This window comes from Chinchilla lanigera, unplaced genomic scaffold, assembly GCF_000276665.1.
Source record: "Chinchilla lanigera isolate Chin_1 unplaced genomic scaffold, ChiLan1.0 scaffold00077, whole genome shotgun sequence".
Lineage (NCBI taxonomy): Eukaryota > Metazoa > Chordata > Mammalia > Rodentia > Chinchillidae > Chinchilla > Chinchilla lanigera.
In genome coordinates, this window is record NW_004955478.1 from 8,543,909 (window position 1) to 8,563,275 (window position 19,367).

At 35.5% G+C, this 19,367-nt stretch overlaps 1 protein-coding gene across 6 annotated transcripts in view; it reads right to left on the bottom strand.

Annotated features, from left to right (window-relative positions):
- The window catches only part of Tanc2 (tetratricopeptide repeat, ankyrin repeat and coiled-coil containing 2), a 386,320-nt gene that overhangs the window by 173,096 nt on the left and 193,857 nt on the right, over nt 1–19,367 (bottom strand). For all 6 annotated transcript variants that reach the window (XM_005402230.2, XM_005402228.2, XM_005402226.1 and 3 more), the window contains 2 exons: nt 17,224–17,372; nt 11,742–11,928 (listed from right to left, as the gene is read on the bottom strand). In XM_005402230.2, the coding sequence (XP_005402287.1) occupies nt 11,742–11,928; nt 17,224–17,372 (336 nt within the window). The remainder of the gene's footprint in view (nt 1–11,741; nt 11,929–17,223; nt 17,373–19,367) is intronic.

Genomic DNA, 19,367 nt, shown 5'->3' on the forward strand with positions numbered 1-19,367 from the left:
AGGAAGTCAAAGGTGTAATTGATTTTCAGTTAATTTACTTTGATACTACTGTTAAAAACAGATTTAGGGATGAAACATAGAACAGACTTTTATTAATCTAAATATGAGATACTAAGGATGACCAAAGCAATGCTAAGATAAAGCAAAATAAAATGCAAGATAAAAAATATAGGCCAGGTGTGGTAGTGCATACCTGTAATTCCAGCACTCTGGATACTGAAGCATGAAAATCGATATCATTTTGAGGCCAGCCTGAAGTGTACAGTCAGATCCTGTCTCAAAAAGATGTCCCCAAAGAAAGAAAGAAAGAAGGAGAGAAAGAAAAAAAGAAAGAAGGAGAAGAAAGAGAGAGAGCAAAAGAGGTGGCAAGGTGTTTTCTACCTTGGGTTAAACTTTATTTAAGAAGAAAAACAAAGCTTAAATAGCCCTGTAGCAGTAGAGGCAAATCTATGGCATGTGTGCCACAGCAGGGTGTCTGTATCACAAAAACCTCTTAAAAAGTTCACCATCATTGCCCTATACTATTAAATATGCTGAATGAGTAGTTAAAGCTACTCAAGACATTTACATTCATTGCACTAAAACAAGATTAAGTCCCAATGACTTTAATGCAACTCCTATGAAATATTCAAGGAACACACAATTGCAATGTTCCACCAACTACTTCAGAGGACACAGTGACTACTCTTCACAATTTCTCTATCTCATATAGTCACGATGTTCAGTTATCTACTGATTACATCTTTAAAGACATTTGAAACAAGGTGTTATAGAATAACAATGTTATAGAAATTACTAAACTAAATCTTGAAGGTAAATAAAATTAAAGACATGACTCTTGCTATTAGAAATATGTATTCTACTATACAAAATCAATATATAACTATAGGTAATGATATCTGATCTTGACAGAAGGTTTCCTAAGTCTCCAGGTGGCAAGATGTGCAGAAACACAGAGAAGGCAGGGATAACCAAGTGATTTATGGAGGCAAGATTTGAGAAGATCAACATGAATGTTCTCGAATCTCTGAACATTTGTGGAACCAAAAATCTGAGCTGGAGATGAGATAATGGAAACGGAAAAGAACATCACTGCTTCAGTAAAAGAAGATGGTAACACTGTGAAAGTGAAAACAAAAGAGACTGAGGGTGAACCTTGGGCAATATTTATATGTGGATGAGTTCAATCGACATGTATTATGTGGCTGGCATAATTCTTGAAATAAAATCTTGACAATGATGGAGGGGAAACAGGGTTTTAAGCTAATGTCACACATAGACATAAATGCAAAAATCACTTAGTGTTAAAAAATAAACTGACTTATAAAAAAATACATCATGACTAAATGTGATTCTAGGAATGTAAGGCTAGTTTAACATTTGAAAATCAATGGATGCATTTATCCCTTTAACATAATGAAAAGAAAAATTACTTCATTACCCTGATTAATGTGAAAAAGTCTGTGAAAAGAACTGAATGACTACTAATGATTAAAAATACACCAGGCTAGACATAGTGGTGATACCTATAATCCCGCTTACTCAGGAAATTGAGGTAGAAGGATAGCAAATTCAGGTAAATTTGAACAACTGTGGTAGAACCTTTCTCAAAAATAAGAGAATGGGATGCGTATCCAGCAAAGCCATCCTTCAAAACTGAAGGATAAATGACCTTCCACGGTAAGAATAAACTTAAAAAATTCATGACTACTAACCCAGAATTGCAGGAACTTATTAAAAGGAATCCTACACACAGAAAAGGAAGAGTAGAAAAGCTATTGAGAATCAGGAAAGACTCAAACACTAGAAAAACAAAATGATGGGAATTAGTACATACCATTCTATAAGAACTGTGGTAACAAATGGTCTTAATTCTCTAATTAAAAGACATAGACTGGCAGATTTGATTTAAAAATGAAGTCAACACTTTTCTGCTTTCAAGAAACACATCCTACTACCAAATGCATATGCAGACCCAAAAGTAAAATGACAGGAAGCAATATTCCATGTAAATAAAACCCAAAAGCATGCAGAAGTATCAATATTCATATCAGGATAAAAGCAGCTTCAAGACAAAATTAGACTGAACAAAGAAGACTACTATTTATTGATAAAGGAAACAATCTACTAAAAAGATATAACAATTGTAAATATATATGTATCAGATATCAGGACATTCAATGTCATCAAACGAACACTACTTAACAAAAGGGACACATAGATCACAACAAAATAATAAAGGGTGACATCAACACTCCACTCTCACCAACAGACAGGGTATTGAAAGAAAAATATGAAGAGAAATATCATAGTTACCAAACCATACCATAGATCAAACAGACTTAACAGATAGCTACAGAATATCCTATCCAACAACTACAGATTATACAATCTTCCCAGCAGCTCATGGAATATTCTCCAAAACAGGTAATATTTTAGGCAATAGAACAAGCCTTAACAAATAGAAAAGAACTGAAATAATTTCTTGCACCTTATCAGATCAGAATGGAGAAATCAGATATCAATAGGAAGAGAAACTACACAAATCCATGGAGAATAAACAATTCACTTTTGAACAATAGTGGGTCATTTAAGAAATCAGGGGGGACATTAAAAAATTCCTAGAATCAAGTGAAAATGGAACTGCAACATACCAGACTCCCTGGGACATTAAAGACAGTTCTAAGAACAACATTTACAACTCACAGGCAGTGGTGGTCCATGCCTATAATCCCAGAAGTTAGGAGGCTGAGGCAGGATGATCACTGAGAAGTCAAGGCCTATCTGAGCTACACAGTGAATTCAAGGCCAGTCTATACTACAGAGTGAGACACTGTCTCAAAAAAAAAACAAAACAGTTTATAGCTGTGAGCGCCTACAGCAAACATCACAGAAATCTCAAATAAGTAATCTAATGATGTACCTCAAGGTTCTGGGAAAAAAAGAATTGACACAAAACTCAAAGAACGAAATAATAAAGGAGAAGATCTAAAAACTCTAAAGAATATTGGAATAGATGATTTTTATCTCAATCCCATACAGAAGGGCCAGGGATATACCTCAGTGGCACAAGTGCATGCCTGGCAAGTGCAAGGTCCTGAGTCTGATTCTCGGCACAATAAATAAATAAATAAATCCCCTAAATCCATCTATGACAAGCCAACAGCCAACATCATATTAATGGGCAAAAACTGAAAGATTTTACTCTAAAATTAGGAAGCAGGAAAGGATGTCCAGTATAACCACTAGTATTCAGTAGAGTTCTAAAAGCAATAGCCAAATCAATTAGATAAGAGACAGAAATAAAAAGTAAGAAGAACAGGAAAGAAAGAAGTTAAATGATCATTACTTGTGGATGACATGATACTCTATATAGAAAACCCAAAACTCCACAAAAAGACCTCTACATTTCATAACCAAATTTAGCAGCATAGTTGGACGCAAAGTCAACACTCAAGAATCAACCACATTCCTGCACACAAAAAACAAACTCACTGGGAGAGAAGTTAGGGAAACAACACCTTTCACAATAGTATCCAAAAAAAATGAAATACTCAGAAATCAAGCTAACGAAGTCAATAAAAGATCTTTGTGGTAGACGACAACTGGTGGTCAACTTGTAACAACCAGCTAAATTCAATGAGTGTGGTGCTTGCTGGGTGTATTGCCAGCAGCATAAAAGGGAGAACTGGAGAAGAAGAGAAGCTGTTGGTTCTCCTGGAGCTGCTGCTGGTTCTCCTGGAGGAACTTGTCATGCTTGCTTTCCTGGTGGACTTGGCTGTTTTCATCATTGAAGGAGCTCAGGACCTTGTCGCTGAGAATTGCTACAGTTCACCTTGGTGGAGCTCTGGTCCATACTTTGAGCATCGCTTCCTGGCTCCAAAGGACAAGACAATGCTCAGTCTCCTAGAGAAGCTTGTCACACTGGCTTTCCTGACATAGACTTGGCTCTTCTCATCATCAGATGAGCTTGGAACCTTGTTGTCACTGAAGATGACTGTGGTACCTTTTGGGAGAGCGCTGGTTCTTACTTTGAGCATTGCTTCCTGGCTCCAGAGCAGAACTCCCAGCCTGCTAGTACAGATCCTTCATCCTGCTGGCACAGACTTTCTAGCTTCCACCACTGACCTTTGGGCCTTCCCAGCAAAAATCCATGAAACAGGCCTGCATGAGATGTTGTGGGCACTTGGCCTCCAGTTGGACTCGTGGGGGGCATTGTCATGGGTTCTAGGTCTTCAGCTGGACTTAGGCATGACACTGCCATGGGGTCCAGGCCCTCAGCTGGACTCTTGTTGGTCTTTAGTATGTGGACACATTTCCTGTACCCTCTTTGTATATGATTCTTTGGGTGACTCTTATAAAATAATTCTATAAATTATGTGTCTTGTATTGCTCCCCTTGCAAACCCAGCCACAACAACCTTTAAAATAAAAACTAAAGTATTCTGGAAAAAAAAGAGATCGAAGAGGATATCAGAAAATGGAAAGATATCCCTTGTTCTTGGGTAGAGAACAACCAATATAGTGAAAATGGCCTTACTTCCAAAACTGTCACACAGATTTAATGCAATTCTGACAAAAATTTCAACAGTATATTTCACAGAATTAGAGAAAACACAGAATTAGAGAAATCCTAAAATTTATTTGGAACCAGAAGAGACCTAGCATAGCAAAAGCAATTCTGGGCAACAAAGACAAGGCAGGGGCATCAGAATCCCTGACTTTAAATTACACTACAAAAAAACAAGACAAAACTATACAAATAGCTACTGTTATTAAAAACAACATGTACTGGCAGAAAAACAGACCTTAAGATCAATGGAACAGATTAAAAGATGCAGAAACAACTCCAAACACTCTCAGCCACCTTATATTTGACAAAGGTGCTAAACTCCTTCACTGGGTGAAAGAAAGCCTTTTTAATAAATGGTGCTATAAAAACTGGCTTTGCACATGCTGAAAATTAAAACTCGACCCAAATCTCTCACCATGCACTAAACTTAAATCTTGGATCAAAGATCTAAATATTAAGAAACATTAGATCTACAAAAAGAATAGGTAGAACTGTTGAAGACAATGATGTAGGCAAATACTTTATGAACAAAGTATTGCATAGGAAATAGAAAGAATCAACAACTGGGATCTCATTTTATTAAAAAGCTTTTGCACAGCAAAAGAAAGCATCAACAGAGTGCAGAGACAACCCATAGTGTGGGAAAAAATTGTTGCCAGCTGTTCCTCAGACAAAGGACTAATATCTAGAATGTATAAAGAACTCAAATAAAAAAATCCGATCCCACAAATTTAAAGATTCAATCCAAAAATGGGCATCTGAAATGAATAGACACTTCTCAGATAAAGAAATAGAAACAGCAAATAAATATATGAAAAAGTGTTAAACATCACTGATCATTTGAGAGATGCAAATTACAACAACACTGAGATTCCATCTCACTCCAGAAAGAATGGCTATTGTCAAGAAATCAACCAATAACAAATGCTGGTAGGGCTGTGGGTTAAAAGGAATCTTTCTCCACAGTTAGTGAGAGTGTAGATTGGTACAGCCATTGTAGAAATCAATGTGGAGATTCCTCAAAAAACTAACACTAGAGGTTACATTTAACCCAGTTACTCTTCTTCTCAATATCTTCCCAAAAGAATTAAAAGCATCAAACCACAGCAGTACACACACACCCATATTTATAGTGTCACAGTTTATAATAGCTAAACCTTGGAAACAGCCCAAATGCCCATTAACAGATGAATAAATAAAGATGTGTGTTTTTTATACAATGGAGTATTATTTGGCCACAAAGAAGGATAAGCTTGAGACTTATAGGTAAATGCATGCACCTTGATATCATACTCTTAAGTGAAATAAATTGAACGCACATGTGTAAACATCACATTGTTTCTCTGGTGCGAGAAACTAAAAGAGGAAATTAGGACCAAAATGTATAATACATACTGGAAAATGGGAAGAAAATGTTCAAATGAGAAAGGGAACAAGTGAGGGGGAGGGGGAAAAGAAGTAAAGGACAAAAAAAGAGGATAGAAGGCAAGTATGGAAACAAAGCTTTGTAAATAAGAAGGGGAAGAGCAGTTAAAGGGAGGGGAGGGGACTGGGAAAAAAACAAGCAAGATATATCATGTACAGGTACAAATTTCCTATGATGAATGTTATCACTATATACATCTAAAATGTATCAATAAAAAAATAAGCAATAAGACTGCATTGTAATAAAAAGTATACCAACAAAAACAGTCCAGGACTACGTGGAGTCACTGCTGACTTTAACCAGACCTTGAAAAAACAAACTTACACCAATACTCCTCAAACTATTCCATGAAATAGCAAAGAAATACTTCCAAACTTGTTCAATGAGGTCAGCATCACCTTGATACCAAAACTTGACAAGGACATAACACAAAAAGAAAACTATAAACCAATTATCTGTGATGAACATAGATGCAAAATCCATAGTAAGGTACTTGGCAAACCAAATTCAAAAATACATTAAAAAGATTATACACCATGTTAAGTTGGCTTCATTCCAGGGATGCAAGGATGTTTCAAATACACAAATTAATAAATGCAAAACATTACAGTCTTAGTGATTCTCTCACTGCTGGGACACAACACCTGACAAGAAGAATACACTTTGAATCACAGTTTGTTGAGATTTCAGTCCACAATTGGGTGGTTTCAAGGCAGGGTGGCATGGCAGAGAAGAAACTGCTCACTTCATGGCATTCAGCAAGCAGAAGGTCCAGGGAGTAGCCGTGAAGGAGCACACACTCCACAGTGAGACACTTTCTCATCAGACCCCATCTCCTAACAACAAGTCAGCTGTAAACCCTTATAACACAGTAACCGCCTAGAAGCCCCACTTATGATCTTGTGAGGTTTTGAGGGACATCTAGAGAGTAATCAGAACAAGCACATAATAGTCATAGATCTCTTTTCTATTACTGGTTCTGAGGGTTTGTCATATCCAGTTGTATTTGCTACTATTGTTGTTGCTGATTTTACTACTATAGCCAAGGTAACATGGTTGTTGGTATCAACTGGTTTTCTCTGGCAACATTTGGACTGTGGAGGGTCAGAAACAATATTGTAGCCCATTACCTAAGGACTTGGTACTGGCCCAAACAACCTGCAACCTCCCCTCCCAAATAAATGGAGATGGGTGGATTCTGGGACAGTAGCCATGTCTACAAGATATCTCCCAAAAGTAGACTTTAACTAAAGAGGTCTTCACACTAGCAACAAATCTACCCACTATAATCAACCAGCAAGTCTCAGCAGAAAAACAGAAAATAGAAGCATAAGAAGACAAAATAACAGTTAGGCATGTAGGCACATGCCTGTAATCCCAGCACTTGGGAGGCTGAGGTAGGAGGATTGCTGCAAGCTCGAGGCCAGCCTGGACTACACAGTGACAACCTGTCGCAAAAAAAAACAGAGAGAAAAAGAGAGAAGACAAGACAACACAATAAAAGAAAATGCCCTGAAAAACTCCCAACTCTCCCAAAGCCAATACAGAAGGCATTAAGGTGGAGGAAATCAAAAGTCATGCAGCCAAAATATATGAAAGGATAATAATGGAGATAACAAAAAAGATCAATAAGGTTCCTGACAAATTCAAAGAAGATAACTAAACACATAATGATCCTAATGAAACAAATGTTCAGTGAGTCTACAGAAGACACTAATAAAAATCTAGCCATGCTAAACAAAGAGATGCAAAACATGAATGTCCAGTAGAGAAAGAACTGGAGTCTCCAAACATAAACCCAGGAGATTCAAAATGCTATTAAAAGGATGTACAGCAGAAGCAATCAATATCAGGACAGTGTCATATCTAGGAGACAGGGCTGTCAGTGATCAATTAATGAAAGATACTTTATTTTATTCATTCTGATTGATTGACTGGAGGCTTGGTCTCAGTATATAGGTCAGGCTGGTCTTTAACTCACTATGTAGCTTAGGTGGGTGGCAAATGTGAGGCAATTCTCTTGCCTCAGCCCCTCAAGTGTTGGAATTATAGGCATGGGCCACCACACCTGGCACAACCGATATTTTAGAAACTAGAAAACATGAGAAATGAATCTAATAGCTGCTAGATTAACAGTCCACAGATTAATCTAAAGATTAACTAAAGATTAACTGGAATGAGTGAAAAATCAGAAGATAACACAAAGACATAAATCTGTTTACAGAAGTAGCAAAAAACTTTCTAAAAGTGGAAAAATAATTTAACATACAGATGAGTGAGGTATATGAATCCCCAATAGCCATGATCAGAAATGATCCACTCTACAACACATCACAGTCAAAATAGCAGAAATCCAACACAAGAATGGAATGTTACTTTTTTTTTTAAGAATAAGAAAATTTATTGGGGAATAGAAATGGGGGACAGGAATAGCTTCTGAGAAACAGGTCCCAAATGGCTTGACTGCAAATGGAATCTTAAAGCTGTTAGAAAATAGTAACATATTGCTTATAAAGGAAAATCCATCACAATTACAGCAGACTTCTCAACACAAACCTTAAAGGGAAGGAGTGTGGAATGAAGTGTTTTAAGCCCTAAAAGAAAACAACTTCCAGTACAGATTGATCTATCTGAAAAAAGATTACCTTTCAAAATTGATAAATATATTTTATCAATTGATAAATATATTCCCCATTTCTATTACCTTTCAAAATTGAGAAATAAGACCACCAATGATAAAGACCACCTAAAGAAATTAATGATCACCAAGCCAGCACTCCAAAAAATTCTCAATGATATCCTAGAAAGAGACAATAAAGCTAACAATGCCAGAAGATCTAACAGAATGAATGCATTAAGCAGGGCAAATCATTAGGTAGGAGGGAAAGAAAAGGAATCAGCTGTAGGAAAATAATATAATGATAGGAGTCAGTCATTATCTATCAGTTGTAACTATCAATGTGAATGAATCATGAAAGAAAATACAACATTATGATTTATACACAGACATATTTAACTCCCTAAAATTCATAGACTAAAAATCATAGGATTGAAAACAATATTCCATGCAACAAGAACCCAAAAACAAGCAGGAATAACTATCTAACTTTGAGATAAAGTGGACATTAAGTGAAAATTGATCAGAATAGGCAAAGGTCACTACATATTACTTAAAAGAAATATTCACTAGGAAGAGATAACAATTATAAACATATATATTCACCAAGAAAGGTATACCCAATTTCATGAAACAAACACTACTGGACATATATCATCAGAAACATCAACACAATTATAGTGGAAACCTCATACCCCATTATCACAAATAAATCAATTAGGCAAAAAGTCAACAAAGAAATATCAGAGTCGAACCAAACCTTAGAACACACAGACTTAAAATTTTTCAGTGGGACTGTAATTTGTATGTCTCACTGCTGGGTGGCTCAAATTGAACTCATGTAAAACAGTTAAACACTTGTAGTTCACACTGCCTGATGGAACAGTCAGGCACACACCACTGGTGGTTCAAACGGGTGGAACTGGGTTAACAGATATAGAGTGTTCCATTCAACAACAGAATACACATTCTTTTTGGCAGCACATGGAACTTTCTCCAAAATAGACCACACACTAGCCAATAAAGCATGCTTAAGTAAATGCAAAATAATTGAAATTTTACCATGTATATTATCAAACTGTAGTGCAATCAAACTAGAAATCAATGGTAAGAGAAAGCATAGGTAATATGCAAATACGTGGAGGTTAAACAACACACTCTTGAATAATCAATGGGTCACAGAAGAAATTAAGGAAAAAATAAGACAGTTCCTAGAATTAAATGATAATGCCAATATAACAAATCAGAACTTATGAGACACAATTAAAGCAGTCCTAAAAAGGGAAGGTCATAGCTGTAAATGGCCATAAAAATATTGTGAGCCCAAATAGATAACCTAATGATGTACCTCAAGTTCCTGGAAAAACAAGAATAATCCAAATCAGACCTCGTATGGGAAAAGAAGATCAGAGTACAAATCAATGAAATGGCAACAACAACAACAACAAAAACAAAAAAACAAATGAAAAAATGAAAAAACTAAGAATCTCTCTTCTTGGATTGTTTCCTTTACAATGACGAAGTAACTGGCCTTCTTTGTCTCTCTTAATCAGTCTTAGCTTGAAATTCAGTTTGTCTGCAAGTAGAATAGCTACCCCTGCTTTTTTTTTTCTGGGTTCCTGGCACATGGAATATTTTTTTTCATTCTTTCACTTTCAGTGTATGAATTTCTTTTTAAACTAAATGTGCTTCTTTTATGCAGCATATTATTGGATCTTGCTTCTTGATCCATTCTGCCAGTCTGTTCCTTTTGATTGGTGAATGGAGACCACTAACATTGATAGTTATAACTGATATGTATTGACTTATCCTTGTGTTATTTTCCTGTTGTTGGCTCCCTTCCCCGCCCCCATTTAATTGTTTGCCTTGCCTGGTGAATTCCATCTGTTGGGGTTCATAGAGTTGTAGTCTTTGTTATCTCTTTCTAGAATGTCCTTTAAAACATTTTGGAATACTGGTTTGGTGTTCATGAATTTCCTCAGGTGTTCTTTTTCATGGAAGCATCTTATTTCTCCATCCGTTTTAAAAGATAGTTTTGCAGGGTACATCAATCTGGGTTGAAGGTTGTTTTCCTTTAGGGCTTTTGAAATACTTCACTCCAAGCTCTCCTTGACTTGAGGGTTTGTGTTGATAAGTCTGCTGTGATTCTGATGGGCTTTCCTTTATTGGTGATTTATTTCTTTTCTCTAAATACTTTTAATATTCTATTTTTGTGGTGAATTTCTGGAATCTTGACTATGATATGTGTGGCTGTAGTTTTTTACGGCTAATTGGAGTTTTATATGCCTCACCTATGTGTATATCAAATTCTTTTTTCCTGCCAAAGTTTTCTGCCGTGACATCTGTGACCATATTTTTTATATCATATGCTACAGTAATAAAAAAAAACTTTCTATATTATTGGTGGGAATGTAAATTAGTACCACCAGTACAGTATGGAGATTCCTCAAAACACTTAAACTATTTGACCCAGATCTTCCCCTTGTAGGTATCTACTTAAAAGAATGATATAATCATACCCATGTTTATAGCAGCACAAGTTATAGTAAAGTTTTTAAAATGACCTATATGCTTATCAACAGATGAATGGAAAAAAGAAAATGAGACATTTATACACAATGGAGTACTACTCCACCATAAAGAAGGATAAACTTGAGGCTTTTGCAGGTAAATGGATGCAGTTTGAGACCATAATGTTAAGAGAAATAAATCAGACAAACAAACAAATATCACATGATTTCTCTTCCATGAGATGCCCAAAATATAAAGAACAAAATAAAAGACAGATAATAGGAAGAAAGGAGTTCTTTTTCTATTTGGAAGGGGAACAAGAGAAGATAAGAGAAGTGTGTGTGTATATATGTGTGAGAATTGAAGAAGAAAATGGAAATAGAGTTCTACAAATGAGAAAAGGGCCCAAGAGAAAGGAGCAGGGAGGGATGAGAGGTATAGGGGTGACAAAAGAAATAACATGTGCTACGTACATATACCAAGTCCCCATGATAAATGTAATCATTATGTACCATAAACATGTACTAGTAAAAAAAAATCCTAAAAAGTAAACTTTGAAAGTCTTAAGCTTATCCACTTAAAAATCACAAATGATTAATATGAAAACCAACTTACCAATGATTCCACTATCTCTGCTTTCAAGAGTGGAGGTTGGACTAGTAACGGCCCCATAGCTACAATCCTTGGCAGTTGCATTTGTACTGACAGGAGGAAGAGTAGAGCAGGGGCTACTGGCTGGTGGAGAGGCAGTGCTGCTAGTCAGGGTGGAGCAGGGACTTATCCGCTGAGTGATTGCTGAGGTCTGAAAAATCAGAATCGAGGGAGTAAGATAAGCTGATCAGTCGTTGAAGTAAGGTATATCTTATGGCAAAGTAATATCTTGATAAAAAAAGCAATATTCCATAGGTACAGCTTTTACACCTACTAGATTTTGTTTTTGCTCTCTATGGGGAGTTCTAAAATTAAGGTGAAACTTGATGAATTTAACATAACCAAGGATTTGTGACAGGTACTTACATTACCATTCACTAATAGAATATAGGAACTTCTTATTAAGCACAAATTTCCCTTGCTATTTCCAATTGATAAACTGTTCACAAGCTTTGGAACTTTGTACTGTTTCTGTTTTTTATCCTACCATTTTCCTTTGGTAGGATTAAAAAAATACTTCTGCAGCTGAAGAGAAACAAAAATAAATTTCTTAATGCAAAGAAAGGTCTTTCTGATACAGAAGCAACTGCTCAGAGACACAAAATGATTACAGGGAAAATTTTTTAGTTTATCCAATAAAATAGATCAAACCATATTTCTCTATAAAAACTAATTACAGACTAAGCTCCAACTACATCTTGAGTATTTCTTTTGCTCTTTCTATCCAATTACTGAAATAGTGAATAAAAGTATATTTTTGTCAAATACTAAAGAAATTTTATCCTTTTCAAAAATGACAAGTGATCAGTAACAAAATTACTTAAGGGACTGATGATAATTTTAACATGCTTAAACATTAAATTTTTTTTTGTCTTTTTGAGACAGGGTCTCGCTATGCAATTCAGGCTGGCCTTGAGCTCACTTTGTAGCCCAGGCTGGTCTCAAACTCATAACAATCCTCCTGCCTCAGCCTCCTGAGTGCTGGGATTACAGGCGTGCGCCACCACGCCTGGCTAAACATTAAATTTAAAAGAAATCTTTTTACTTCTTTACATAGAGAATATTCATAGTCTGCTAAAATTAAGGACTTGCACTTAATAACAAGAATGTGTTAATTATTAGCTGTGCAAAAATTAAATTCTTAAACTCTTTGTATGATAATTTCAAGATCTGATCCCTTATATATAATCATCTGTGTTCAGTCCAGTTTTTGTTTTAGTTTAAACACTACACCCAAGTCAGAACAGATATATTTAACTCAACTAAGCACCAATGATGTTTGTATGTACGTGTGTGTGCGCGCGCATGCACTCATGATGTTCTCATTAGCCCGCAACTAAACAAATCTTTTCAACTGTATTAATAATATTAGGAAATGATTTTTTAAAAGTAATTTTAAAATTATGCAAATTTCTTTTATTATATAATAACTCTCTAGAAGCAAAAGAAATTTCAGTTTCTTTGTAATCTCCATTTTTATAAAATGCTGTTGGTGTATTACAGCAGTTTTAAAATGTAAGCTGGAACACGTATGGTCCACCCTAACACCCTAGAAACTACTGAGAGAAAAAGTGGTCACTTGAATGTTACTCAAAACTTTTGTCTTTTGCAGAAATTATGTTAACTTGCTTACTTTATATTCTGTTATTACTACCACTATCCTGGGGACATCACTGTCACAGCATCTTCCAAAACACAGAGGTCTATCTTTGCTAATATTCTACTTATCTCAGAAGACAGTCACCTTGAGTCATAAAGAATATTACTATCTCCATTTAAGAAATGTGAAAATGAAATCTTCAAAGCTATGAAAGCAATGAAGTAATTTTCCTATACATCATGCAGATCTACATATAATTATATACTAATTTTATTACACATTCTTACACCTTTTATTTATATGACATTTAGAAGCCCTCGAAGTATTTTTATAATCATGAACTAATTTGATTCTAACACTGTTATCAGGTGTTATACAAATGATAAAAGTAGACTGCCTGGATATGCATATCATTCCTTCAATTTCTGGCAATGTGTTTCCATTTTCTCATGTGAAAACTGGAATGTGAATAGGCTATACCACATTTGGTAGTAAGGAAGCCTAAATAAAACAGTGCAAGAAGAGCCAGGGATGTAGCTCAGTGGGACAGCACTTGCCTATCATGCATAAGGCCCTGGGATACATTCCTAGTACCAAAAAAAAGTGCAAGTAAATCATTTATAAGTAAGCATTTAATAACTGTAACTCATGATTACTTATGAGAAAACTGAAGCTCAGAGAGGCTGACAGGTACAAATTTGTAAAATGGCAGGTGACAGAACTGGAACTAGAACAAGTTTTCTACTTCCTGATTCAGTCTTTTTGTTATACCATATTGCCTTAATGATATTAAATCAAAGTATTACTCATTTACTTATTTGAGATTCTTTTATTCAGTAAATTTACAAGTAAGGCACATATACAGACTTGCAACTTCATTCAGAAATCACTGATACATTGTGACATGAAGAATCTCAAAAGCAACAAGCATAAATTTTATCACCTGAAGAAATGTTGCTTTGCAGAATGAATGAATGAAGTCCTAGGGAAATAGTCATGCTGTAAGATTTACATTATGCTACTTGTTGCTATTAGATCGATCATTTTCTCTCTTTCCTCTTTCCCTTGCTCTCTCACGCTAGCTCTCTCTGTATAGTGTTTGAAACCAAGGCCTTTACACTGGGCCACATCTCTGGTCATGCCCCTTTTTAAAATTTTGAGACACGGTCTTCAACTTGTGGTCTTCCTGCTTCAGCCTCCCAGGTGAATACAGGTATGCTGGAACAGTCATACTTTAATTTGGCATGAATATAAATAAATGAAAAGTAAAATAGATACATGTTATCTACTGTATACCAATATTTAGGTCATCAGTCGTAGATATTTAACTCATCAGTCTTAGATGTATATCTGTAATTCCAGCACTCTAAGAGCATGAAGCAGAAGGATTACAAGTCTGAGCGCCACCTGGTCAACTTAGTGGGATTCTGTTTTTAAAAAGGCTGGGGATATAGCTCACTGTGAAGGTTCTGGGATTATCCCTAATGCCAGAAAAGAAAACAGTCATCAGTCTTTTCATTGTGAAGTTTACATTCTTGTATGAGACACAGACAAAAGCTCACACTTAATGTGTAATATACTACCAGTAAACGATGAGTGGTCTGAAGGAAATAAACCATAGGATAAAGGGACATAATGATGGGTGGGCACTATTTGGTAGACTCACTAAGGAAGACCTCTCTGAAGCTGTAACATCTGAACAGATGGAAGAAGTGAGGAAATGAACTATACAGGAAGATAATCTCAGTACCAGTGAATATGCTTTATGTGTTCAGGAACAACAGAAAAGCTCAATATGGCCAGAAGGCAGTGAGTGAGTGACGAGTAGAAAACGATGCAGGAGTAGCAAGGGGCTAGATCAGGGAGCGTGCTCCTGATTACGATGGTTTTAGAATTTATTCTAAGTGTGACAGGAATACAACAAAAGGTGAAAAGTAGAGAACTGACATAATCATATTCACATTTTACAAGCATCACTGTGGCTACGTGGAAACAGTATACATAGTGAGACAGAAAGGGAAATGGAGACCAGTTAGGAGCTCATTTATTTATGCAGTCAGTATACAGCACCTAATAGTGTTCAATATGGTTCTAGGTAAAGAAGGTACATAGTGAATAAACCAGGCAAAGACTCAGGCCTTCTAGGATAACATCTGTAGATATCACAGTGGTGCAGGCAACAAATGAAAGTGGCTTAGACGTATCCACAGCAGCACAAATAATTAAGAAGAATTAAGATTTTAGTATATATTTTGGATACAAGAGTCTATGATTCCCTAAAAAAGTGAATGTGGGCTATGACAGAGAGAAATCAAGAATGGCTCCATTGCTTTGTGTCTTAAGAAAGTAGGGGATACCACTTATTTAGCTGGGGAACACTGAATAATAAGCAGGCTCTGGGAGAAAATGCAAATGTTAATTTTGGTATGTTAAGTTTGAGATTTTCTTAAACATAGAGGTAGAAAACATAATGCAGGCAGTTGAATATACAGATCTAGAGCTAAGGGAACTAGAGATAACTCCAAAGTTAAGGTAGTATTTACAGAAATAAGAATGAAGGAGAATCAATAGGATTAGAGTCACCAGGCATCTCCATGTAATAAAAGCTTCCCAGGTGACTGACTGTAACATGCAGTCAAAAATACCAATGACAGGGGCTGGGGATTTAGCTCAGTGGCACAGCGCCTGCCTGGCAAGAGCAATGTCATGAGTTTGATTCTCGATACTGGAAAAAACCAAAAAACAAAACAAAACAAAAACAAACAAACAAAAAAATACCAATGACACAGGTGTTAAGGATAAAAACAGAGACCTGAGGGGGACATTGATGGACCACTTAAACATTACCCACAAGACATTACCAACAAGACATATAAATATACTGAAATTATCCTAGAACAATTATTACAACAAAACTAATTTATGACAGAAACATCACCTTTATTATAAAGAATATACAATTTGGAATTAAATTTTGTCATCTGAGTAAAATGCTTCACAAAAAGTCATTCACACAAACATTAAGAACATGTAAATGAATCTGACTGTAATATATATTTTTTGCCACACTTAAATGGAAAAGAATGGAAATAGCTAAAAGAAAGAAAATAATAAAATTAAATAATTTTTAATGTTCATAGTTCTAAACTTTCTTAGCTAGATATTCAGACCATTAATTTTCAGGCTTCCTATATTGCTAAACATATGCACTCAAAACTAATTTTTTGGAGCAAATTTTAGCAATTGCTGTAAGTTTTGTTACGCTTAGTTTTTGTTATTGCAGTTAAAATGTTTTCTAATTTCTTGTGATTTCTTGGACTCAAAAAGCATTCAGAAATGTATTACTTAAACTGAAGCATATGCAGATCTTCTAGGTATTATTTTCTAATTTATCATTTTATAACTAATACAATCACAGAAATTGGAATCTTTTGAAATTTGTCAAGAACTGCTCTGTAGGTGTTAGAGCAGTTCTCACTATATTACCAATATGGTAAATCATCTATGCACACTTGAATACTGTATTTTATATAATTTCTGGGTGCAGTGCTCACATGTCACTTTGGTTGTAATAGCTTATTTATTTATTTATTCATTTATTCAGTAAATTAATCAAAGTCTAAAAGTATATTTTCTGCTTTTAAACCTAAGAATAAAAGTTATTTCATAAACTGAAGAAACATAGTGCTTATGGAAAATTAAATTACATTTCAGGCCTCAAAGGTCATTCAACAATTGGGATTATCCCTCTTAGAATGTGTGCACGCACACACATACAATTTTTCTTTTTCTGATATACTATGCTGATTCATACCATGTTTCACAAAGTTAGCACAAGCAGCGTACCTGACTTTCATCCTGTACCTCCATGCTGTACTGGTCACCTGGCTGAACTTCTGCGACTTTTTCTCCAAGGAGAAAACCAAGACGAGTCATGAGTGTGTTCGCTGCCTCATCTACAGACGGAGGGGGACCAAGCTCCTGTTCGGCATCACCTGTAACAAGAAGTCATTGCAAAACATGAACTTGTTGAAAATGTTCTAGTTCCACAAGTGTTCTTACATTTCAGTTGGGTCCTTTGTTTAGTTTCAATTTCTAAGTCCAAACTTGTAAGGTCCACTCTATACACTGATTTCTCTACTTGCACAGATTATAACTGATACATAATCTACTGAAATTACCCCCATTTTATGCTGGAAACACCTGATTTTGAGAGAATGTTTTTATTTATTTTAAAGAGAGTAGTAAAAGGAAAAAAAAAAAGAACAATGGCAGCATGCCAACATCACAAACATAAACAAAACAAAGCAAGAACATTAAAAGTGATACAGGGTTTCAAAACAAAATGATAGGAATTAACAGTGGTTGTTATATTATATATTGTTATCTTCAACTATGTTGCTCAGATTATCAGATGCAAGAATGGAAGATTGTTCAAACCATTATAGAGAATAAAAAAATAATTATTAGATAAAACATTAGAGAGAATACAGAGTTTCACTAGATAAGACGGTTGGAATTCACCAATGGTTATTCCATTGTGTACTGTTGTCTTCAAATCAGTTACTCAGATTACCAGATATACGCATGCAAAATTGGTCAAAACATAAAATTCTTTTTTTTAAACATAAAAAATTTTAAGCATGAGAGAATGTTTTTATACCTTGCCACATAGAAAAAGGTTCCAATTTCTTTGGCACTTAGGTTTTGAATACAGTCCTAGTCTTGAGATCTAGTTCTCACACAATCTCTTCAGTTTCTTTTATTACTTTTTTAATATTCCTCTTTTTCTTTTGAAATAATTTCAAACTTTTTGAAGTTTTAAGAGGACAAAGAACACTGTTTTCTTTAACCATTTGATAGTTACAGACATGATGTCCTATCATGCCCTGAAGGTATGTATTTCTTATAAACAAGGACACTCTTTTTCTAATTAATTAAGTTTACTGATACATTTCAGATATACATAATGATCATATTCATCATAGGGAATTTGTACTTGTACATGATATAATCATACTTCTTTTTTCCCTATTTCCTTACCCTTCCTTCAACCCCTTTCCCCTCCTTATTTACAAAGGCTTCATTTCCATTTTTCTTTTTCTCATTTTTTTCTCCCTTACCTTCCTTCCTTTCCCCCCTCTCCTCTCCCCATTCCCCTTCCCAATTGGAGCATTTTCTTCCTATTTGATATTATCTAATATACATTTTGGTCCTTATACTTTTGCTTTCTCACACCAGAGAAACAACGTGGTATTTGCACATGTGTCCAATTTATTTCACTTAAGTGTATGGTCTCAAGGTGCATCTATTTACTTACAAATGTCTCAAGCTTATCCTTCTTTGTGGTTGAGTAGTACTCCACTGTATTAAAAAAAAACCCTATCTTCTTTATTTATCAGTTGATAGGCATTTGGGCTGTTTTCAAGATTTAGCTATTACAAATTGCTGCTACAAACATGGGCGTGCATACATAAACTGTGGTATGATGTTTTCAATTTTTTCAGGAAGAGGGCCTGGGATATAGCTCAACAGTGTAAGTGCTTGCCTGGCAAGCCTGAGGGCATGAGTTCAATTCCTAGTACCAAAAAGATAAAAAAGAAAAGAAAAAAACATTTTGGGGGGAAGATACCCAGACAGAGAATAGCTCAGTCAAATGGGACCTCCACTCCTAGTTTTTTGAGGACTCTCCACACTGATTTCCACAGTGGTTGCAACACTCCACACTCCCACCAACAGTGGAGAGGGGTTCCTTTTTCCCCACAGCCCCACCAGCATTTATTACTGGTTGATCATAGCCATTCTTTCTGGGGAGAGATGGAATATCAGCATTGTTGTAATTTGAATCCCTCAAATGACCAAAGATGTTGAACACTTTTTCATATATTTATTTGCCTTTTCTACTTCTTCATGTGAGAAATGTGTATTTATCTCAGATGCCCAATTTTGGACTGGGCCTTTAAATTTGGGGGGGGGTGATTTTTTTTTTA